The sequence below is a fragment of the Leucoraja erinacea genome, chromosome 25 (genome assembly GCF_028641065.1).
Source record: "Leucoraja erinacea ecotype New England chromosome 25, Leri_hhj_1, whole genome shotgun sequence".
NCBI classification, from domain to species: Eukaryota; Metazoa; Chordata; class Chondrichthyes; order Rajiformes; family Rajidae; genus Leucoraja; species Leucoraja erinaceus.
Window position 1 is genome coordinate 32,793,962 of NC_073401.1, and position 25,858 is coordinate 32,819,819.

General features: G+C 40.3%; 1 protein-coding gene across 1 annotated transcript in view; it reads left to right on the forward strand.

Moving 5' to 3' along the window:
• Positions 1-25,858, forward strand: part of fbrsl1 (fibrosin-like 1) — a 529,496-nt gene that overhangs the window by 434,502 nt on the left and 69,136 nt on the right. The window contains 1 exon segment of the mRNA XM_055655520.1: positions 21,532-21,580. Within this exon segment, the coding sequence (XP_055511495.1) occupies positions 21,532-21,580 (49 nt within the window).

Genomic DNA, 25,858 nt, shown 5'->3' on the forward strand with positions numbered 1-25,858 from the left:
CTCATTCATGGTCTGGTTTAAAGTCTTTGAAGATTGAAATCATAGCAGAGGAAAGGAACAGAAAGCTAACTTTAGATGCTGCAAGGATTATTCACAGATTGTGTCATTCTGCTCCTGTTCTTGAAGAAAGAAAACTTATTGAAGCCATGAATTTATTAAGTGCCAATGTGACAAAGCTGCACTGTTGCAGCTGGCTTTTGGGTTGAATATAACTCATCAGCAACAAAAAGCTTTTCCACAGTGTAATGATTAATAACTCTTTTCTAAACCAAGATTGCTTCAAGTAGAACTGTCATATCACTCGCTGATATCACTGATGATTACTTCTACAAATCAACAGATAAAAATGCTTCTATTTTAACCAGCTTAAAAAGTGTTAAACTATCTGATTGCATTGTAATGGAGAATTATGGGCCTGTCCCCCTTAGGCGAGGTTTTATGCGACTGAGCTGTCGCCAGGGTGTCGCCTATATGGTTGTGAGTAGTCTCCTCAGTTGCCCAAAGAGTCGTAGTGTCTTTCTGGTTGCCGCTGGATTTTCAACATGTTGAAAATTTTTGAAAAGTTGGCGACAATGGGTTTGATGCCAAAGAGCGTAACTTGACTTCTCCTGACGTAGGTGCTGTCCTAATTGTCGCCTGGTAACATAGGTTGTCGCCAGGTGCTGACCTTTTTGTTGTTGTTAAAGTAATGATTCTATTTCAAATTTTATGTCGAAGAGGGTCCGTCCGGTCATGGTTGTTTCGGCGACCTGCTACAACTATGACAGTCGCCTAAAAAAAGCCTAAAGTGGGAAAGGCGCATAAGGGTCAGGTGGGAGAACTCATGAAGTCTCCCTTCTGGTCAACCACTAACTAGTTACTTATTTTCAACAAATGACTGACTCTGTTTACATTGAAGATTAGATCCAGACTGAATCCAATGTTTGCTGTTTACTTTCCAAAACAAACTAGTCATAGTTCGCAGTCAACTTTTAGAGAAAAGCTTCACACCAGCTTGCTTAAAAGCTGCACCCGGAGTTTTTTTCAGTGGTTTACAACTAGAGGTGATTTATTGGTTGCAGTTTATATGTCTTTTACGTTAGAAATTAAAGGTAATATGGTCAGTTCCTAGTGTATATAAAATGTATTCCACTTCCAATGTTACGAGAATATTTAAAGAGCGTTTGGGGCATCCTGAGGTCCTAAAAAACATTAAATAAAACTGTCTTTTGTTGGTGTTACTGATTTCCTCTTCCTGTCGTCTGGGTCAATAGGTTGGTCGATTATGTATTTCCCTGTCGGGGTCACTTTCCTGTAGTCAGAAGTGTGCTCGAGAGTTGATGACATAAATAGCCGGTGACATTTTGTTTGAGGCAGTAATCGTTTCACCTACACGTAGTTGAAATGCTGGTGATATGGAGATACAAGTCATTCCATCAGTCTCAATTATCACTGCATATTATTGGTTCATATGGTTGATGAATGTAAAAGGTATAAATGTGAGCAATTTGTCCTGGACCAGCCGCATCAAAGCAATGTCCAAGAAAGCACACCAAGCCTCTACTTCCTTAGAAAGCCAACAAAGTTTGGCATGTCCCCAACAACCCCCTCCAACTTACACAGATGCGCCATAGAAAGCATTTTATCGAGATGCATCACAGCGTGGTTGCTGAACAACTTCATCCAAGACCATAAGAAATTGCAGAGAGTTGGGAATGTAGCCCAGACTTTCACACAAACCAACCCCTCTTCCATTGACTTAATGGGAGACCTTCGAACTATCTTTATTCAGATTTTATTGGACATTATCACACTAAATATGATACCATTATCCTGTACCTGTATGGCTTGATAGTCATTGTGCATTATCATGTATAATCATGCATTATTTTTCTTAATATGCTTCATTAATAATCACCTTTCACTCCATATTACATTTTTATTAATTCACAAGATATTGGAAACCTGATAAGGCGCACAGTTTTTTTTTACCAGATCTGATTGCCCTTTAGCATAGTCGCTAACTGCCGCAGTCTTTGTGGTGAACCAGCACCCACAGTGTTGTTCAGTCAAGAGTTGCAGCATTTTGATTTGATGATTATGAATAGGTGGCAGGGTATTTCCAAGCCTAGCTGCTGCAGACTGGCCTGCGTTTCTTTGCACCCGCCACCCTGTCTTTCTGGTGGTGCTGTCAAGGATGCCCAGGTAATTTGCAGGAATGTGTCATATTTCTATATGTTGTGTACTGCAGCCATTGTTTCAGATATTGAGAATGTTTCAGGTATTGTACAAAGTGCGAATCTATTTTAAGTGTTTAGGTATTGACTGGGTACATTTGTGTTGAGTTACTCTCCTGATGCCGCAAACTTTACCGCCACGTGTAAGGTGAGTGTGACGGAATACTTGATGCAAAATGCTGGAGTAACTCAGTGGGTGAGGCAGCATCTATGGTGAGAAGGAATGGGCGACATTTCGGGTCGAGATCCTTCTTCAGACTTATGTCAGAGGAGGGACAAAGATAGACAGTGGGTGGAGACAGTAAGACTAGTGGGAGAACTGGGAAGGTGAAGGAGAGAGAAAGCAAGGGCTATCTGAAGTTAGAGAAGTCAATGTTCATACCGCTGGGGTATAAACTACCCAAGCAAAATATGAGGTGGTGTTCCTAAAATTTGCGCTGGACCTTACTCTGACAATGGAGGAGGCCCAGGACAGAAAGGTCAGAATGGGAGGGGGAGTTGAAGTGCTGGGCCACCGGGAGATCAGATAGGTTAAGATGGACTGAGCGGAGGTGTTCAGCAAAACAATCGCCGAGCCTGTGCTTGGTCTCCCCGATGTAGAGAAGTTGACACCTGGAACAGCGGATACAGTAGATGAGGTTGGAGGAGGTGCAAATCTTGCGGTATCAGGAAGTGAGTAACTCGCCACAATGTACCTAGTCACTGGTCTCCTCTTGTAGCCATGGTATTTAGTGTCTGGTCCAGTTGAATTTCTAAAATGTTGATGATGGGAGACTCGGCAATAGAATAATTATTGAATATCAGAATGAATGGTAAATTCTCCACTCTGATATTTTTCTCTCAGCACTACTGTGAATGGATTGATTGTATTCTTGTATTTGACAGGGTAACATGCAAACTAAGCTATTCCCAAGTCTCTGTGTACGTGGCATTAATAAACAAATGTGCGCAAGGGCCTATACTCAAATGCTAAATTACCATTTGGAGTTATGTCATCACCAATAATGTTCCAGTTGACCGTGGGCAAGATCCTGTAAGGTAGAGATCATTGCCTCTGTAGTCAGGACAACCTCCTCATTGCCAATACTCCTGACAATGATAGGTATTGATTTTTAAGAAGAGATCTTTAGATGTCTATATCATAATGGACTGATACTTGCACAAAATAAATACACTGTCTCTCGCCAGAAGTCATCTATCTCAAATTAAAGGTGGATGCCAATATTTTACAACCAGTTATAGACAAAATTGAAAATATATAGTTTCAGGAGTCATCATTGACACAACAAGGACATGGATGCTTGTATGTGAACTTAAAGGAGTGTCAGGAGAAGGTGATAGCATTTGCACGTAGCACTAACTATAACACGCTCTTGGTCCACCGTGATTGTGCTGCAATTGTTGGGTCATGAAACAGCTGCAATTATTGGGGCAAAATGGTTTTCTATAAAACTTTCAATTCGGTCAAAGATCACAACAGAATTCCTGACTGACTGAGAGCTTCTGGAATGCAGAGGTGGGGGTTCTGTTATCCAATTGAGTATTGTTCTTGCAAACAAAAAGTAATCATATATGCTTTGTCTTGCCAACTGCACAAGAAATATGACAAACATGGTTATTTATGATCATTACCTTGTAACAAAGAATTGGTGATGGATTCCAGTCACAAATAAAAAAATTGCCAAACATCACAAAGGCTTGTTGCAGAAGGCATACTAAGGAGCATTTTCAGCCTTTGTATTTGTCCAATATAGAATTGTGACAAAATGTAGCCATTTTGTAATTTGAAAATGCCCTAAATATTAAAATTTGCCTTCAGAATTAAGCATTTGTTTGCGTGCTCACACTCTTAACTACCTTCATTTCATAATTTTTCTAAACTAAAGTCATGTTCTCCTTTCCCGCCTCCAAGTTGTTTTCTCTCCTTCCCAGGTCTAATGAAGGATCTTCAACCTGAAATGTTAACTCTTTCTCTTTCCATAGATACCGCCTGACCTAATTAATACCATATATTTTCGTCTTTATGTACATACATTCTAAGTGGATTGAAATTAGATGAGGGATAATGTACAACAAACATAAAACTGAGGGTTTAAGATTGATTTTTGCATGGCATGATGTACGTGAAGAGTTATTTATAATATTGGACTTCATTTCATATCATTGCTTATTTAAATAATCCATGAGTTGTACTTCTGATCGGTAGTGATTCCCAAAATGCTGATTGTGGGAGACTTGATGATGGTAATGCTATTGAATGTCCAGGGTTGATGGTTCGATTCTTTTTGAGAAGGTCATTGTGTGATGCTTTTGGGGTCGTTATTACTTGCCACATTCATCCCACGCCAGAATGTGTGAAGGTCTTGCTGCAGCGAGCTTCATTTATGAATGAAGATGCAAATGGAATTGGGCATTGTGCAATTGTTACCAGACATCCCCACTTGTGACATTATAGATTGAACCCAGTAGGGCTTTTGTCCAACTGCTGTAGTGACCCAGACTCAATCCCAACCTCTATGGGTTTCCTATGGATGCTCTTATTTCCTCTTGCCTCACAAACGCATGTTGGCATAAAATTGGTTACTTTAAATTGCACTTAATGTGGAAGTGGTAGGATCTGGGGAGGGGGGGGGGGGGGGTGGAGAGATGTTTGGAATGATGGGAATGTGAACAGTTTACAGAAACCAGTCAGAATGCTCTCCACTGTACACCTGTGGAAGTTCAGTGTTGTGCTGAATCTCCCCAAAGGTCTGAGGAGGTAGAGCTTGATGTGTTTGCTGGAAGATCACTTTGTATATTTTTAGTTCAGTTTTGTAGTTTCACCAGGTTGCCTCTTTTTGATTCAGTGTCTGGATCCTCTTCAGCATGGTATTGGGAGTAAGGTATTGACAGATAGAAAATTGGTTGGCAGACAGGAAACAAAGTAGGAATTAACTGGGCCCTTTCAGAATGGCAGGCAGTGACTAGTGGGGTGCCGCAAGGCACGGTGCTGGGACCACAGCTATTTACAATATATATTAATGATTTAGATGAAGGAATTAAAAGTAACATTAGCAAATTTGCAGATGACACAAAGCTGGGTGGCAGTGTGAACTGTGAAGAGGATGCTATGAGGATGCAGGGTGACTTGGATAGGTTGGATGAGTGGGCAGGTGCTTTATAATGTGGATAAATGTGAGATTATCCACTTTGGTGGCAAGAACAAGAAGGCAGACTTTTATCTGAATGGTGTCAGATTAGGAAAAGGAGAAGTGTAACGAGACCTGGGTCTCCTTGTACATCAGTCACTGAAAGCAAGCATGCAGTTATAGCAGGCAGTAAAGAAAGCTAATGGCATGTTGGCCTTCATAACAAGAGGATTTGCGTATAGGAGCAAATAGGTCCTTCTGCAGCTGTACAGGACCCTGGGGAGACCACACCTGGAGTATTGTGTGCAGTTTTGGTCCCCTAATTTAAGGAAAGACATTCTTGCTATTGATGGAGTGCAGCGTAGGTTCACGAGGTTAATTCCCGGGATGGCGGGACTGTCATATGATGAACGAATGGAACGACTGGGCTTGTATTCACTGGAATTTAGAAGGATGAGAGGTTATCTTATATTGGTCAAGCTAGAAGCAGGAAACATGTTCCCATTGTTGGCAGAGTCCAGAACCAGGGGCCACAGTTTAAGAATAAAGGGCCTGTCCCACTTACGTGTCCTTGGCAAGCAAATTACACAACCTCGTGGTTGCGTTGAGCCGAGACGGTCCCGCGAAGGTCGGGCGCGATTACATGCGTACGCACAGCCGTGTGGAGCGTGTGACGTCATTTGAAGATAGACACAAAATGCAGGAGTAACTCAACGGGACTGGCAGCATCTCTGGAGAGAAGGAATGGATGATGTGTCGAGACTCTTCTTCAATCTGAAAAGAAAGATCTTGACCCGAAACGTCACCCATTGCTTCTCTCCAGAGATGCTGCTGGTCCCGCTGAGTTACTCCTGCATTTTGTGTCTATCTTCAATTTTATTGGCCCCGCTCTGGGAGTAGAAGTGGGGGCGGATCCGGACCGCAACGGCCGTGGGCCCCAGGCCGAGTTTGGCGATCGTTTGCCTGCTTCTGCTGCTGTTGCAGGTGAGACGTTGCGTTGCGCCAGGGCCTTGTCCCACTTTGGCCGTCAGTTCCGCAACAAGCCGTTGGCGCGCAAAGATTTAGTTCACTACAAAAATTTCGGAGCCCCGCGCGATGTCTCGCACAACTACGTACCCCACCGTGCTTCTAAGTGGGACTGGCTCTGCGCGGCCATACGATGCCCGTGCGCCTCAACGCGACCACGAGGTTGCGTAATTTGCGTGCCAAGGGCACGTAAGTGGGACAGGCCCTTAAGGGGTAGGCCATTTAGAACTGAGATGAGGAAAAACTGTTTCACCCAGAGATATGTGGAATTCTTTGCCTCAGTAGGCAGTGGAGGCCAATTCACTGGATGCATTCAAAAGAGTAGATAGAGCTCTCGGGGCTAGCGGAATCAAGGGATATGGGGAGAAGGCAGGAACGGAGTACTGATTGGGGATGATCACATTGAATAGCGCTGCTGGCTCGAAGGGCCGAATGGCCTACTCCACCTATTTTCTATGTTTCGAACAATCCTTTTCGGAGCCAGGGTTGGTCACCTGGTTTGGTGGTCATTATATAATATGGGATATGCTAGACCATGATGCTACTGGTTATGGTCAATGGCAAATCTACCTCTGACTGCTCAGTTTGTGTTCCTTGACTTCTTATGAATTTATCCCATTTGACGCAGTAGTAGTGCGATGATGGATAGTCTGAAGATGGGTCTTTTATCTGTAAAGGTGATATGATGGTCTTTCAAAAAATATTGATGTGGATATGTACAATCAGAGTCTCAAGACTTTGAAGATTCGGCGTGGAGTTTGAGTACTCCCAGAGTCACTGTATTTGCATGCTCTGGTGATTGAATCTTCTAGTGCAATTGGATACATCTAGGAGAAAGGTGCAATTCTGTGAGTGTGCCAGGCTGTGATACTGGAGTTTTTTTTCTCTATTCTGGCATAATTCTGGGGGATAACGACAGCAATGATGATGTGTCTTCACTGCCTCTGGTTCTGATTCTTAAATTGATCTAACGGGAGTGGTCTATTCTAACGAGTTTTTAGCCTCTTATCATAGTAGTTATTACACCTCTGAGCAATGAATGTGTATAACACATTTTCTTAAATATAAACAGAAAATGCTGGAAATGTTAATCAGGTCAGGAAGAATCTGTGGCAAGAGAAAAGGGCACATCGAAAAGTTGGAAGTGCAACATTTGAAGTTGCAGAGAAGGGGGGGAAGGTAATGAGAATGTGGATGGTCTGCAATAGGCTGCTGACCCAGTGTAATGTGGGCATGTTGATCGGAGTTCTAAATAGGAGATGAATAAAAGTAGAGAGGGACTGACAATACAAGAGAATAAAGAGGTGCTGTACCTGTAATCTGGCACTGGGGGAGTAATTCAGGATAATATTTGACATCAATATCATTAAGTCCAAGACTTTCAAAGCAATATAGACTATACCTCCTATCCCTTTCCATTCCCCAATTAATCTCTGTCAATGCTTTCACTTTGAATTTCAATGTACACGTGGCAAGCTATGTACTTGTCTGTTAGAGACTAGTATGCCAACGGGTGAGGTACAACATTGAAATTTGATATCGAATGCTTCTGAAAGACTCTTAACACCTAGAATCCACGATTATGATAAAAGTTGGACATTTATTTTTTTAAATCAGAAATACTCCGCACATTTGTAGATTTAAGAAATAACATTTAGATTCTGTCACGTTCTTATGAGAAGTGGAGTTGTCACTGTGCAGTAAAATTCCACGCCCAGCATCTGCACTCGCTCATAGGCCATGGAAATCTCACCCTCTTAAATGCTGATCACCCCAAGTTCAGAAGATAGACTAAAGTCTCCATTTTGGAGAAGCTAAACTCATGTCTGCTGAGGTGGCACAGTGGTGCATCAAGAACAGCAGCTGCCCCACAACTCTCGCAACCTGGGTTCAAACCTGACCTTTCACGCTGTCCCTGGAATTTGCCATTTCCCAGAAAGTGCATAGTTTACTTTTGCTCTGATTTGTGTGTTGGTGAACTATATATACACCATTCCCTGTAAATATCCTCCTTAAGACAATTTTATATTTTTGAGTTGTGGTTTGTTGCTCTATTTTCATTTGTTAATTTTCAGTGAAGTTTTTCCAGATTGCAGAAGTTTAGGAAATGAATGTAGTGTATGCAATGAAACATTATCTGATGATGAACCTCAAGCACCAGCAGAAAAACCTTTCTAAATATCTAGAGGCTGTGGGAGGGCAGAACACAGATCTGTATCTAATTCAGTGATAACGAAGGCCTGGCCTGATTCTCCATAAAGATTAATTTAATCTACAGTTATGTCTTATCTATATAGTTCAAATGGTATTATACGACCTCGTAACAAAACATGCTCCTAATTTAAAAGACATTTTCATTTTACAAGGTGCTGTTTTCCATCAACACCTATGGTTCATTTATAAACCTTCTGCCATGATATAAAGATCTTGTTTATTTGGTGTGGCATGTACATCCATGGGAGAGACCTATCTTTTGGAAAAGGAATAATGTCGTTTGTAAATAATACACGATTTTATGCTTAACAAGAATAACACCATATTCAAAGTCCCAACCATACTGAAGCAAATGCATTCAAATTTTCTTTGGGTTATTTTGTTCAACAATAAGAAACAGAAGCAGCGTTAGGCCAATTGATTCCTACTCCATGGATTCGGCGAGTTACTCAAAACGGAAACAGAGACTCTTTGGAACAACTCATCCAAAATGACCAAGATGCCTATCCAAGATAATTCCATGTGACTATTTGATTCTTATCCTTCTGAACGTTCCTTATCCATGTACGTCCAAATGTCTATGGTGAATGAGTTGCAAGAGAAAGCTGTAGAGGCAGGTACAATTACATTTAAAAGACATTTGGACAGGTTCATGGATAGGAAATGTATTGAGGGATCTGGGTTAAATGCAGACAATTGGAAATAGCTTACAAAGGCACCTTGGTTGGCATGAATAAATTAGGCCAAAGGGGCTTTTTCCGTGATCTAACACTATCTTTGAGAAAATGAGATTGCACATGAAAACAATAAAAAATGACGTGGTATAGATTCAGTAAAGAAATTCAGATATTCACTTTGTACTGTCTAGTTTAGAGATACAGCGTGGAAACAGGCCCTTCGGCCCACCAAGTCTGCGTCAATCAACGTTCACCCTGTACACTAGTTCTATTCCACACACTAGGAACAATTTTCAGAAGCCAGTTAACCTACAAATCTACACATCTTTGAAATGTGGTAGAAAACCAGAGAACCCATGCAGTCACAGGGAGAACATACAAACTCCGTATAGACAGCACCTAAGGTCGGGATGAAACCCAGGTTTATGGCATTGTAAAGCAACAACTCTACTGCTGCGCCACTGCCTGCAGTCAGAGTATCGAGTATAGAAGTTGGGATGTTGTGTTACAGTTGTACAAGACATTGGTGAGGCCATATTTGGAGTATTGTGTCTAGTTTTGGTCACCCATTCATACTAAATATGTTGTTAAGCAGGAAAGGATGCAGAGAACATTTATAAGGTCAGTTCAAGTTCAAGTTTGTGTTTATTGTCACTTAACCATGGTACAGTGAAATTTGAGTTGCGATACAGCCATAATTGGATATTGCCAGGACTCGAGCAAGGGTCTGAGCTAAAGGGAGAGGTTGAGCAGGCTAGAACTTTATTCCTTGGATTGCAGGAGCATGAGGTGTCTAATACAGGCGTATAAGATCATCAGGGGAATTGGTAGGAAAAATGCACAGAATCTTTTACCAGAGTGAAGGAATCAAGAACCGTAGGTTTAAGATGAGAGGGAAAAGATTTATAAGGAACCTGTGGGACGACTGTTTCCACACAGCGAATGGTGGGTATATGGAACAAGCTGCCTGAGATAGTTGAGGCAGGTACTATCACAACATTTAAATGACATTTGAACATGTACATGGATAGAAACGGTTTAGAAGGATATGGACCAAACATTGGCAGGTGGCACAAGTGTAGATGGGTCATCTTGGTGTGGGCAAGTTGGTCCAATGGGCCTATTTCCATGCTCAATTTCACTCAATACCTGATAGTCTTCATCACTTTAGTTGGGATTTTCTTCCCAAGGCTTCTCTGCATGTTTTCAATATATGTCTATATATGAAATAATATACCAAACAATTCTATTTTCAGTGACCATTTATGATTAGAATATTTCTTAACGCGAGTTTCTACCTTAAACAATGGTGAATGCACACAACCTTTCTTCCGTGGCCATTGTCATTTGGAAATCTGATGAATTACTGAGTCAAAGTCCTAAATCACTATTTAACAGCTCTTAGTGGAGTATTTTCACTGGACATTCTTCACGGAGATACTTTTCAGGGGTATCATCAAATGGGACATTGGTTGTAGGATTCCTCTCTTGACACAATAGAACCACTTTAACTATCATCCTGATATCAAACTTTATTGATTTTCTGATTTACTTGGTGTGAGACGGAAATGTTAGAATAACATTCCTGGATTATATTTATTGAGGAGAAAATGTATATTTTGCACACAATAAAGTCAGGCTTCCTTGAAATAGAGAAAATGCAAGTTGCATTTGAAAGTAAACCCAAGAGTATAATATTTGATGAATTGAAGGTGAAATCGGTTGATTAGAGTCAAGAGTGTTATGTGTCATATGCACCAAAATGATCTAGAATTCTTTGAATTAACTAAACCAGAGAGTGCATAAACCAATGAACATGGACAATTAGAGTAGTACAAAGTCCATAGTGGTTTGGTTCTGAGTTTGGATTTTGTTTGGGATTGTTCAAGAATCGAATGGTTGATGGAAAGAAGCTATTCTTGAAGCTGGATGTATTGGTTCTCAGGCTCCAGTATCATCTTTATGATAGCAGAGAGAATAAGTTATTCAATGACATGCCTTGTGACGAGACATTTGTAAACTTGAAGACTTTCATTGTTCAATTAAGAGAGTATACTGTGAGGATTATGAAGTTTATGCATGTAAAGAGAAGAGTTAGAAAAGAATGAATGGGTTTGTTGATATCTGTAAGAGAATTAACATTAGTAGGAGCGAGGGTAGGTAAGTTGTCCTCCAACCTTATCTGGGTCATGGTCATAGTCATTCAGGGTTATGGCTGATCCTCTGCTTCAATGCTATTTGTCTGTTGTAATGCAGTACTCCCTAATTCCCTCCTTCAAATCAATCTGTTTTCAATGTTTCCAGTCCAGCCTTTTGAACCCTATGAGAACTATATGGTTCTAGAACTGTAGGGATTTAATTTATACCTCCTCCTCTGGCCTCTAGAGAATACAGTCTATTCAAGCTCTCTCGTATAGCAAAGCTGTTATCCCTCAAATCACTCTGGTGAGCTGTCTGTCATCCGTGTATATCTTTTTTAAGTAATGGCCTTGTCCCACAGTATGAGTTCATTCAAGAGCTCTCCCTAGTTTAAAAAAAACTGAACTTGTGGTAAGCACGGAGAATGAACGTAGCGGGTATGTCAGAGCTCTGGGACGTCTCTTAGCGGCTCGTAAAGCTAACGGCAGGTACTCGGGAAGACTCGCTAACAGCAGGTAAGCTCGGAAAGACTCGTGAAGATGTTGAAAAATGTCCACGAGAGCCCCGAGTACCGACGAGTGGCCATAAATCTCCGAGTTCAAATCAGGGCAAACTCGGGAGAACTCTTTGTATGAACTCTTATAGTGGGACAGGGCTTTTAGATAATCATTGTTGTGACAATATTCCAAGTGTTGGTTCACGAAGACCTGATGGAAAACAATGTTTATCCTTTTAATCAAATCCTCTTGGGGGGAGGGGGGGAGAGAACTACATACATTTGTCTTCCTAATTGCAACACCTGCATGTTGGCTTTTAGTGACTTGTTTACATGGATACCTTGATCCCTTCAGCATTACCCAAGCACTCTTTAATCCACTTTTATGTTTTGTACGCTAAGCTGGAACGCTTCAAATTTTGCTGCATTATATTGCACCTGCCATATTCTTGCCCACTTACTCCGCTTGTTTATATCTCCATGACACTTCCAATCTCACCTCTTTTTGTATCATTGACAAGCTTAGAATTGTGACATTTAGCTCCTTAACCAGACTGCTGATAGACAAGAGGCTGCACTTACTAGAATCCTGAGCACAAAACCAAAGTGCTGGAGGAACTCGGCATGCTAAGAAGGTTGCCTGTCCATTTCGCTCCACAGATGCTGCCTGGCTTGTTCAGTTTCCCCTGCACTTTGTTTTTTAATGATGTAAAGTAGGCAGTTTGGTAGTCAAGAGGAGTACTAACCATTGGTCAGAAATGTAACTTGGTAGTACCAGCTCCCAGAAAAGGGAAGTTCTTCATTTGTGAGAGGGAGTTATGGCCACAGCCTGCTGCCAGGTTATACTTACATTAGTCTGTATCCACATTGGCATGCTGCCAATGGATGAGATGAGCCTTGTTTACACTGGCACAGTGTCTCGCAATATGTAGATCAAACGGGTGGCATTTCAGAGGATTATGCTTGGATCTGTTTTGGATTTGGATTAACCCTCTTTAACACAGTCAAATATTTCCATCACTGATTCAAAGATTTTGCAAACACAAAGTCTATCCATATTTTTGATTTATTTGTCACTGACAATGCCTGTATTTTATAGCTCATCCCATGATGCTCCTGAAGGGAGAAAGTGGGTGTGGTGTTACATATAGGCCAGACCACATAAGATTAGCACATTTCCTGCTTTCCAGGACATTAATGAACCAGCCCAGTAGTTTCATGGTTACTCTTGCTGAGATTTAATTCCAGATATTTTTTTGGTAATTTGAATTTAAATTCCCCATCTGCCATGGTGGGATTCAAATGCATGATTCTGGATCAGTGGTCTAGAACTCGGGTGACTAGTCTGGTACTTAACTGCTATTACTGTGCCCAGTACTGTAACCATACAATCTATCTGTTGAACCCTGTTTTATTGGGAAATTGAGAGGAAAAATAGTTAATTTAAATTCAATTACTTCAATTTATTCTTTGCTTCCCAGGTGCAGCCAGTGTCCTAGTTAATCTGGATTTAAATTGGCAAAATTCATAAGGACAGTGCAAATTAGGTTTGCAGTATTTTCTTCCTCCAAGGTTCTGTCCCTCGCATTTATCTTGCAGCATCCCCTTGGTTGCCTGTTACCTCGTCCAGCTGACAGCTCTGCTTTGCTTTGTGGTTTTATCTTTTTCTCCCCATCCCTGTCTGCTTTCTATCTCCTTTTATCTGCCTTTTACTACTTTCTTCTTTCTCTCTTGTCCAGATAATGATTGCAAAGACCCAGCAGCATTTGAAGCGATAAACCAGCCGACTGGCATTCACTGATGAATCAGTCCTGCACTGTCCTGATAGGGTGTTAATTTGTAAAGTTAATGGACAGGCAGCCATGATAAGCTGCAGCAGCTGCTTTGTAGCTGCTGGTGAAGCAAGAAGGGAGGGGGAGGGGGGGATGGGTCTGATTGACACCAACTGGCAACAGACTAATATTTTGGTTGTACACGAAAAATGCTCGTCGTAAAAGTGTTTAATGTGTTTATAACATAAAAGGCAGTGGAACATGTGTTACAATTTGGAACTAGTTCAAGTGTTGGGGAGGGAGGAGGCATGTTAGTGATAAAATGTTGCCGTGACTGCAAAATGACATATGTGTGTAGAGTGCTGTCTGCAGCCAGCATAATTTTACTCCTCCCTTGCCAAGCCTTCCCTTCTGTGCTGTTACACTGATATATGCAGGCACCTTGCGTGGAGAGCAATTCTAGTTATGACACTGCCAAGAGCCTGAGGCGTTTTGTATTGCTGCCAATTTTTAAGTTTATACGGCAATTTGGTATCTGAATAGAGATGAGGGAAACCAGATCCTTGTATCAGTTCTAGTTTCTAGGAGGTTGTAAAGGAAAGCATTGAATGAAGTGGTAGAGATTGGCCACTACGGGAAGCAACAGAGTATCAGGAGATAAAACAGACTATCCTTGGGGAGTTTTTAAACTGCACTGAGACTTCATGCTCAACTCCTTTTGCTTAGTATGTTTCTACAACTGTTTTACCCAGCTTAGCTTGGGAGGGGGTTGTGACCTCAAGAGCTTTTAATGCCCTTTCCTTAGGGGAGCTTTATTGAGCTCAGAGGAAGGTGATTCATAAAGCGTAGCTAATGGAGGGAATAGGGAAGAAAAACTTTGCAGCTGATGGCTCTCCAGGGGGAGTCTGTGGCTTGAGGCTTAATATGTGGACATGCTCAGAGGTCAGGTTTCCTGCAGCTTTTTGGGTAGGGTTTCCATTTCCGGAAGGTGCAGATATTGTAGTAAATGTTTATAAATAGAGCAGACTCAGCAAATATGACCCAGTGGTACCACAACCACTGCAGTAACAGATAAGCAATTTGCTTGCTTCCAAAAAAAGACAAATGAACCAACCTAGATGTTTGTGGTAAATCCATAAAAGCTGATACATCCATTTATCAAGTGGAAGAAGTAAAATTAAAATCTACAGTTTGTCATCAATCTGTAACTGGTCAAGTTAATTTGATAAAACTCAGTAAAATTGAGGATACTTCTCAATGAATCAACTCCACTGTTATTCGTGTCTAAATGTGTGGGAAACCAGGTTGTTTTAAGCAGAGTATTTAGACATTAGAACAAACTCACAATTCGATTGGGTGAATTAGTATTGAACCAATATGTAAATGTTTTGATTTGGCATAGCTGGATGTTCATGTTGAAGAAAGGGAGCTTTACAATTGGAAAGAACATATGATTTATTTAGCTATTCAAATCTTGTACTAAGCATGTTACTTTTTTTCCATGACAGCTATGCACTTTTGAACAAAGCAAGAAGTTTTTGCAATGGTGCCTACCACTTAAAAACAAAAGGTGTTCTCAATTAAGTAATGTTTTGTTTATTTTGGTTAAAAATGGTTGCACATCAGAAGAGTACAACATTGCCACGCTGGGATTGAGTGGAATTTTAGTATTATACTAGACCAATGGCAGACCCGTTGGGTCTGCTCCCACAACGTAGCCGTTCCCTACCCGCAGCCCCCACGGGAGACGTGGTCCTCGAACTGAAGCCGTTCTTGAAAGGCCAAATTAAATGGTGTCTCTTGAGGTTGAAATGCGGGCGCCAGCAGCCATTATGGTCGCTGGCCAGCAGGAGGCGACAAAATGAGTGAGTGGGGGGGGGAAGAGAAGCATTTGATTAAAAACGTGTACTTAAAGGTGACGAAATGTAATGAGGAGCGGATACTTAGAAAGAAAAGCGAAATCTCCACCGAAATGGAAAAGACCTGGGAGATTGAGCATCTGGATTCGGCGTGGCAGTGAATCAAAGGAAGAAAGTAAAAGAATCCATTCCGATTGGACATCTGCGAGCATCGGCCATTCCGATTGGACATCTGCGAGCATCGGCCGTTCTGATTGGACATCTGCGAGTATTGGGCACGAATCAAAAGGCAGAAAGGCAGCCAGTCGTCAGGCACAGAGTTTTATAGATATATAGATAATCCTATTTTAATATGGGTGAAAGAGCTAGCTGGGGAAGCAATTAGAATTTTCGCAGGACTTTACACAAAAATCTCATTAATGGAGATGAATGTGGCTTCTGTCCATTTCCCTCCACAGATGCTGCCTGACCCGCTGAATTCCTCCAACACTTTGTTTTTTGTTTTCATGAAAGAAATGGTATTGCCTTCAAAGTTTTATGTACTTCAGAGCATTGTACACCATAGTCCTAGTAAATCATCAAAGTAAATGACATTCACAGGAGTCAATTGCACCAAGATAACATTTTTAGCATGTTCGTACTTGTGTTCATAATTGTTTTGAATGATCAGCTATGATCATGTTGAATGGCAGTGAAGGCTCGAAGGGCCTACTCCTGCACCTATTTTCTATTTTTCTATATGCAGACAACTCTGCAGTTCCCATCCTGGGATGAGCATCTCCTCAGTGTGTAGGGTGTCTTTTTTTTATATATGTTAATCACCCCAAAGAGCAACATATAGCACCATTGGGTATTTTGAGGGGGGGAGGAGTGTGGTGGTAACAAATAGTGCTTTCATTTAGAAAGGTTCAGAACCACTGAAATAACAAATGCATAGAAGGACATTCAAGTCCATATAACAAATCATTAAGGGCAAAGATAATATTTTATCAGACACAGCAAAAAGGCTGCAGTCTTGAGATTCCTCCCTGGTTTATTTGGTGGGATTATTGCTACCTTTAATTCTATTTCAGCAGTGATTGCTTGTCATCTCTGCATCCATGGAATTAATGCCTGATGAAATACACACAACAATTGATATGGTCATGACTTTGTTACTGGAACTTCACACCCTTGGTTGGTAGCCATGAAAAAATTATAGATCTCTTATGGGTACAATAAGCCCTTAAGTAAAATGAATCATAAATATACTAATACATTCTTTCACCTTTTTTAAAGTGGTAATGTGTTTTGTGGAGCTTCAATATGTTAATATGTATAATGATTTATTTTAAGCTTGCCTTTTGCAACAATGTAGTCCATTTTGTAGATAATACACTGCAGCCACTGTGTGCGGGTGCAAGGGAGAGAGGGAGTGCTTAGGATGTATATTGTGCCAATATACAAGCTACAGATTTTTAAAGTGATGCTAGTGACCAAAGCCAGGCTCCTGCTATATCAGGAGAGCAGTTGGAGGTTGCTGTAGATTAACAATAGAAATGTTTCTGCCAGCAAAGGAGGCACAAATCGGACTGATACTCAAACATGTGGTGCGCTTGGGCTGAATTTGGGAGGGTTGGGATGATGTGCCTTCTGTCCCTGCTGCTGTCTTCCTCCTCCACCACCGATGCTGTCCCCTGCTGCTGTCACAGGACGGGTTAGATTTTTTACATCATGTGCGTCAAATAAGGATAGATAGACTTTCAACCAGTCACCTCAAATTATTTGCCAGGATTTTGATGGGGTTAGAAGACTGGGTGCAGCTAGGATGTTTCTCTTGGTTCTAGGGCTGTCAGCGATCTCAGGACATTTAGGGCTGAGATGCAAAATGTCTTCACTCAGATGATGGTGAACCTGTCAAATTTGCCGCGACATAAGGTTGAGAATGTCAAATCGCTGAATATATTTTTGAAGTAGATACAATTTTACACACAATGCATCAAGGGTTATGGGGAGAGACTGTGAATATAAAGGATTCTGTCATGAACGTGTTGAATGGCAACATTCCAACTTCCTATATTTCTATAACAATACTTATAAGAAAAAGTTAATTCCCCTGCAGTATTTGTGAAACAATGAAGAACTTATTGAGAATGTGGTATATCTGGGTTTGGTGCCAGCCCATCTAGGAATGTAAGTATATATTTCCTGAAAGTAGTGTCACGGATCGATAGGGTGGTGAAGAAGGCATTTAGCACACTGGCCTTTATCACGAGGCTGAATATATCTATATATCTTCTATATATATATATAAAACTCAAATCCGTCTGTCCGCCTGCAGTACGGATCCCTTCCTGCCTTTCGATTCGTGCCCGATACTCGCAGATGTCCAATCGGAATGGCCGATGCTCGCAGATGTCCAATCGGAATGGATTCATTTGCATGTACGGCTGCCGGCTGCATTTCTTCCTTTGATTCATTGCCACGCCCAATCCAGACGCTCAATCTCCGAGATATTTTCCATTTCGGTAGAGATTTCGCTTTTCTTTCTAAGTATCCGCTCCTCATTTCATTTCGTCGTGTTGAAGTACATGTTTTTAATCAAATCCTTCTCCCCCCCCCCCCACCCACCCCCAAGTATTTCAAAAATAAACAGGCTTCTCCATTTACATGTCAGCTTCCAACACACTTCGAAACAAAGTTGCAAGACAGGAACACTGAACTTTTCACTGCTGCAGCAGGCAGGGGAGGGCTGCAATCTTACATTTGGGAACGGGCTCAGTTCCAATGGAGGAGACGGGTGCATGGTGGAATATTGGGTTGGGGGATCACACCATTGGGGGAGCAGACCCAACGGGTCTGCACTTGGTCTAGTATCTTATAAAGGTGTATAAAATCAAGGGCAATAGATCGGGCAAATGCACGGTGTACCTTTTCAGGGTAGGAGAATCGAGGACTAGAGGACGTAGTTTAAGTTGAGAAGGGAAAGATTAAGTTCAAATGGTGATGGGTATATGGACAAGCTGCCAGTAGGAGTAGTTGAGGCAGGCAGAATAACAACATTTAAAAGCCCTTTGCTCAGGAAAGGTTGAAAGGGGCATGGGCAAGTTGGGCTGTAGGGCCTGTTTCCTACATGACTCAAACTCTTACTAAATGACTAACTCTTTGTAATATTATAAAACTTTATTTGGTTATTTCAACTTTATTGTTTCATCTTAGTGTCTATCATGCAGTTACATTGTGCATAAACTGTAAATGTGCATACGTGGGCTTATTGTTGCGTAACCCGACTACTGTTTACAAGTTGTTTAAGAAGGAACTGCAGTTGCTGGAAATTTAAAGGTAGACAAAAATGTTGGAGAAACTCAGCGGGTGAGGCAGCATCTATGGAACGAAGGAAATGGGCAACGTTTCGACTCAAGTCTGAAGAAGGGTTTGGACCCGAAACGTTGCCTATTTCCTTCGCTCCATAGATGCTGCCTCACCCGCTGAGTTTCTCCAGCATTTTTGTCTACTGTTTACAGGTTTTGTGCTTGCAGTTCACATCCAGCTTTCAAGACCTAAAACTATCCTTTGCAATTGATCTTGTTGCATGCGGTTGAGCGAAGGTGGGAATGAAACTGTGGTACAGGATATTCTATTATTTACATTTGACATGGGTGATGCCTGTAATGGCCGCCTCGCCAACAATCTGTCTCGTCCCTTCTCTGTTTTTATTATTTTAAGTAGGTCTTAAATGTATGTTTCAATGTTTCTTGATATGTTTTGTGTGGGAGGGGGAGAGAGATCGGGGGAAACTTTTTTCACTCACTCACCTTGACAGAGATGTGGCCTAACACCGTGGAGTTGGCGACCTTTCCTGAAGACCGGCCTGACGTTTCAGGGCGCGGCGTGGACTTTAACATTGTGAGCTGCAATCCTTTGCCGAGGATTGTGAAGAGCTCCAACCACTGGGCCTGTAGACTTTAACACCGTGAAGCCCGTAAGAAGAGGCTGACTCGCGAGCTCCATGCGCGAAGTGTTCCATTCCGTCCCGACGCCGGAGTTTCCATCATCCCGATGAGAGGGCTTTGGACATCGGACCGTTGGCAGCGGCAAACTGGAGAGTTCCAAAGCCCCGACCACGGGTGAACAAAGGAAGAAGATGATTGAACTTTATTACCTTCCATCACAGTGAGGAATGTAGATTCTGCGATGATGGATGTTTATGTTAAATTTTATTTTATGTGTCTGTTTGTCTTGTTGCTTGTTACTTAGTATAGCTGTCTGGTAACTCAAATTTCACTGTACCTTAATTGGTACATGTGACGATTAAATTGAATCTTAAATCTTGGAAGTAGAAAATTTTAGACTAGCAGTTAATAAAAGCAAAAGCATAACGTGCAACTTTTCAGTTGTTGGAATGTATAACTAACCACAATACTAAGGGATCATCCTTTGAACCTTTCAGCACTGGAATGACACTGGAATGTTGTAATTGTACCCTGTGCTGGCAGCTGCTACTGTAACTGGTTTAGTTGAGAGGTTGGTTACTTGTATTACTCTGCTGGATCAAAGTAGAAAACATTATCAATGGTGCCTGATAACAGTGTGAAGCAACATTTTGCTGTACAGCACTTGAATAATCAAAATTATGTAAATATTTATCAGACTGAAGATTTTTTAAGAGCTTCTGTGTAGTTTGTGGAACAATGAAGAGTTGAAGAGAAGTTTTGTTGATTTATAGCTTAAAGACTATTCGACTCGAGACTTAATACATAACTATTAACTATTTGCTAGAAATTTTCCAGCCGGCATAGAGATACTGATTTTTTTAAATCGAGGTATTGTATGTGTTTTTTCTGTAAACCATTATCATTTCTCTATTCAATGTTGTTATATCTATTTGATAGTGAATATTCAGATTAACAGTTGTAGTCATTTAAAAAAAAAGCTTTGATGTCCAAAGTGCTCTTTCAGGGAATCTTGGGTTTTACAACACCCATTAAAATAACTTGATAAAGAGACAAATAAAAGTCATACTCTACGTTTGGATTAGAGGACAGGAGCTGGTTATGTCCTTTGCCATTTTTACATAGCAGTTAATCCTTTCCTCTACCACTTTGCCTCAGCATTAAGCAAATAATGTGCAGTTGCTTATATTAGCTTGGTTGCTTGAGAATCCTGCAACCACAGATGGTTTTCATTGAAAATCAATTTTGAGTACAAAAGGCTTACTGAGCTCGACAAGTCAGTTTTAGGGCTGGTGGGAAGTCTTGGCATGTGAAACTTAAAGGAAGTTCAATCGCCTTGCGCCAAGGGGTGACTAGATCAAAGTGATGGGGTTAATTGATGAAATGGCACTCTCAAAGTAAGCCAGGTCTGAGGGGATCAAATAAATTTGCTGGAACGTTGCTGGCTGCTGCATCAGTTCCACCCAGGCATGCCACATCCAGTCGATAGGTTGTTCTTCCGTTTTCAAAAGATTTGCAAAAGTAGTTTCTATATTATCCGAGGTCTGTCAGTTGCAAATTCAGTTTCCTGTCAAAGTTGATGATGTGAATGTTCGCTGAGTGAATACAAATTGTATGTCCCGCAGTGCAAGAAGATTGCGGCTATATTGTAGGTTGCTTGTGTCTGATGGCCTGTGGGGTGCTTCCACTCAACAGTTTATCTGTGCTGTTTGAAGATGCATATTTGTCAAAAAGCTGGAGCTTCCATTGAGCCAGATTCTGTCCTTTCCCTAACCATATTTTGTTTATATGATTGTGGTGTAAAATATTTTTTGTTTCAATTCTCCATGAACTCTTGGCTTTTGCCACAGCTGTTTCTCCACCAAGAATTAGATTGGCAGGTGGTTCATTTTCCATTTACAGCAGGCAAATGAATAATTCTATCACATATATACTTTTAAAATATATATATATGTTCTATTTATGATTATGTGCCCTTTGATGGCAAAATACTTCCCTCTACTGGTGATTTTTAAGAAATGCATGGATATAAATTTTAAACTTATCTTAACATATATTTTATTTTTCCACAGGCATCAGATGTAGGCTCTGAGAAACTCTTTTCACCAGCAGCAAGTAAAGGTATGTTTATATTTCTATTCACAGCACAATTTCAAATCTTAAGACGAGCTCAAAATTCATTCAATTAATTGAAATGTCAAGTATCAACATTTTTTTCAGATTGTTTTGTGTTTGTTTTTGTTTATATCGTTGCATTTACCAAAAATGTGCTTAACATCAGTAGTGGAAATAGTAAATTCTCAAACTTGTTCAGATAAACCTGCTTGCTGATTAATTTCTCAGAAGAAACTTAAATGGGTAATCAAAATGTATAAAGACACAGTTTTTCTTACTTAAAGATTAGAATTTTAATTGCTGATTGTGGCTCATCATATAATCTGTCTTATTTTTAGCATTTAGCGTTGTTGCAGTATGTTGACCACTATTATCATCTGTTTTTGAAACTTGCTCAGCTGGCTCTAATTTTCACATGAACTCGCTAGTTTGTTTCCAAATGTTGGAGTATTTACAATGATGTTCCACTCAGAAATGTAAGAATCTTTCTTGTAGCGGTTTTAATATTTCTATACATTGCAAGAAAAAAAGCCTTAGTATTTGAAATGCTGAGACCTTGGAATAAGTTTAATCTGAAAATGTATGCAGCCATTGATATCAAAACCTTCCCATTGTATTGTCGGATAAACACTTGTACTGTTTGAATCCAACAGAAATACTGTCAGCGATATGTTATAAATACAGGAATTGCGTTCTTCGTTACATTTTTAATGTGCTGCCATGAATTGAAACAAAGCTTTTAATTAAATTTGTACCGATCTGCAATTAAGAATCTAGAGTAGGTAGATACTTTTATGTAGCAATGGTTTAATAGTGGTAATAAATGTACCTTTTACCATCCTTGCCTTAATGTCTGTGGGCCCTCAAAATTCCTTCCCTAAAGGGCCTGTCCCACTTACGCAATTTTTTTCAGCGACTGACACAGTCGCAGCAGGTCGCCAAAATTTTCAACATGTTGAAAATCCAGTGGCAACCAGAAAAAGGTATGACTCTTTGGGCGACTACTCACGACCATACCCGTGAGTCACCCCCGCGACATGTTGCGTAAAATCGCGTAAGTGGGACAGGCCCTTAAGCCTATAATTTTAAAACTATTTTAGTCCTACCTTTTTGACCAAATATGTGGTGATCTTCCAAGTATATCCGTGTGTGGTTTGGTGTCAGTTTTGGTTGGATTCTATTTTAGTCCACATAGAATACTTAATGGCATCAAGCACTATTATTGCTATTATTTTTAAAACTTGAGTTGTAATTTCTAATTTTTATTTTCTTGGTCTGCCTTCATGTTCTTTTCTCTTATAATGTTCCCATGAGCAAAATACACACTTATATTTTCAAACCATATTTATCAAGTTTTAATGAAGGTGAACTTTGTGGGTTGTCTCTTTTGATTAAAATTGCTTGGCTGCAACCATTGCTTTACAAAATAAAGGGGTTACAAAATGCCTGTGGGGTCTTTGGTTTATTTTTCGTCCCCTAGACGTTTAGTTCTAATGTAGCAAATTTCACCAGTTGCACATACAAAAAGTCAATGTAGAACATAACTGATTTACTCAATCTTTAGTATATTTTACACAGACCAAATGCCCTGCAGGAGCATGAAACACATTAATAAGAAATGATTCTATGGAAAGCCCATTTATTTGAAGTGGGGCCATTTCTGAAGTGATGAGTGAGGCAGTTTACTTTACAGCTGGGAACAATTAAGGTGTAAGTTTCTGCAAAGTGCTTCCATTTCACAAATATATTTTGTCGGCAGCATTGTTCTGATATCTTGCATCCAATGGCTTTTTCATTTCCCATCTCCATTTCCCATTTCCTTTTATTTTCCGTCAACCTCTGCACTTGCCCGCCTAAACATTATTCTTCTTGAAATCCTTTCGGTGATTCTTTTAAGGACAGGAAACAGAAAGAAATCTGTTTGTGCAGATATGTTAAGAAGAATAGTGTAAGACAAGGAACAAACGGAGCAAAGACCTATTGGTCCAGGAGGCCTGCTTTTATGATGCGGCTTTTAATTTGTACAGCGTTTTAGTGCATTTTGCTCAATTTCAAAGCAATATATGAACGTGATAGTGGTTAACAAATATGGCAATAACTTTGTTTTAATTTGGCTCTCTTTGTTTGGGAACATATTTTACATAGAATGTCATGGCTCGTATAGTAAGTATCTGAATGATGGATGGATCCATAATTCAGTGCATGAGTATTCTGGTCATCTCATTAGATTGCTGCTTCATCCACGATTACACTGGAGTAAGCCCATAGTTAAACCTTCTAGAAATGTGTATTTGGAGTAGAAATAACCAGTAACATTTGTATTTATACTATGTCTTTAGTGGGCTCTGAGCAACATTTCAAAAACACTTGCAATAAATTTGCCTTGGAAATGAGGAATTTCCATTGTGCAGAGATATTTGGCAAACAATTTGCATGCAACAAGATCACAAGAGTGAACCCGATTACAAAACACAGCATATTTGTAATTTTGAATAGGAACACGGAACCTATTTCTGTATTTAAAAAAAAATTGATAATTGCATCATTCCTTCCAGAATTTGGGTGTTTAAGCTAAGTTTTCGAACTTTCTAAAGTAGCCCAAGTATGATTTCTAAAGCGTCACACACGCTATGCTTATTTTTAAGGAATTAATTGCGGTTCTGTCTCTCGGCTAGGTATACACTTGTCCCCAAAATTAATTTTTCATAATCTTTCAGAAGAATGCTGTCGTCCTTGTTATGAGTTCAAATAAGCTTCTTTTGAACGATGAGTTTGAGATCTGCTTTGTTGACTATGCAAGTAAATGTAAGTTTTTGTAGCTTTATCTTGTGCTTGCACGTCCATAAATCTGAGTTATTATTTCTCTCCCTCTTTTATAATGTGTATAATTTTTACAATAAATTGGAGAATGATCCAAGAGCAACTGTACTTCAAGAAGTTATTGCATTTTGAGCAAAAGGCTCAGTTTTTCATTTATTCCTTGCTGTCAAGAACTGCATTTAGTGCCTATTCTACTTGTCTTTTGGGCAGTAGTAGAGAGCACCACTGAATCTTTGCAGTTTGGCTGGTGAAGGTCACCCGTGTACCGTTCAATAGAGGATTCCAGGATTTTGATCTTGTGCATGATGGAACGCCTATATATTTCCAAATTGTAATGCTCAGATTTAGAAAAGAACTTGAAGGTGATGAAATATTCATGCACTGTCCTGGGAGTTAAGGGGTTTGTAGTTGCTGTCAAAGAAACCAGCAATTTGCATTAGTTTGTCTTTTAATTGGTTGATGCTGCAACTAGAGTTGAAGAGAGTAATGAGATGCCAGTCAAATAGATTGCATTGTCCTGATAATGTCGAGCTGTTTGAGCATTGTTGGGTGTCATTATCTAGACAAGCAGAGATTATACTTGGTCATCAGGTTTTAAACTCTGTTCAATTATAGAGTTGTACAGGTCAGAATCAGGCTCTTCAGTCCATCACTTCATACTGACTCTTTTTACTCATCTACACCTTCTGTTTGATTATTTTTTCAATGAAAATCAATAGTAAAGTATACTATTAGTTTAATTGTTTTTGAAGGGTCAGTGAGCTCTGGTTGGTTTTACTCTTCCTGTGCTGTTAACAGAATGTCCTGGTTTATCATGTTGCAGGCAGTAATGTAGACCAACCAAGGATGTTTTCTTTTGGTCCCACACGTAGCTCTATTTTCTTCATTTGGGACACGTGACTCGCGTAGCTTGAAAGAACATTTTCGCTTCGCCACAATTACAGTAGTTTAGTTTAAAGATCGGCAGTGAGTCAGTTAAACGGGTAACTATTAATGAAAACAGCTTACCTCATAGCAGGTAATAACAGTTTACCTCATAGCAGTTTACCTCATAGGAGGTCTAAAGAAGGGTCTCGACCTAAAACATCGCCTATTCCTTCGCTCCATAGATGCTGCCTCGCCCGCTGAGTTTCCCCAGCATTTTTATCTACCTTCGATTTTTCCAGCATCTGCAGTTCTTTCTTAAACACCTCATAGCAGCAGATAAGTTTATTGTTCTTTGATCGGCTTCTTCAAACTTTTTCAGATTGTCTACAGTCTAATTGCAGATAAGGTATTGAACATAATATCCTCCTTAAAATTCCTAAAATTAGACTTTTAACACATGCGGGATTTTGTGAACATATATTAAAATGGAATGCTTACTGTACCATCTGGAGTAGATTCGTGAAGCTCAGCAGATCATAATGCTTCAATGCAAATGGCATATGAAGTTATTCTTAATTGTTTCCATGGACCTACCAG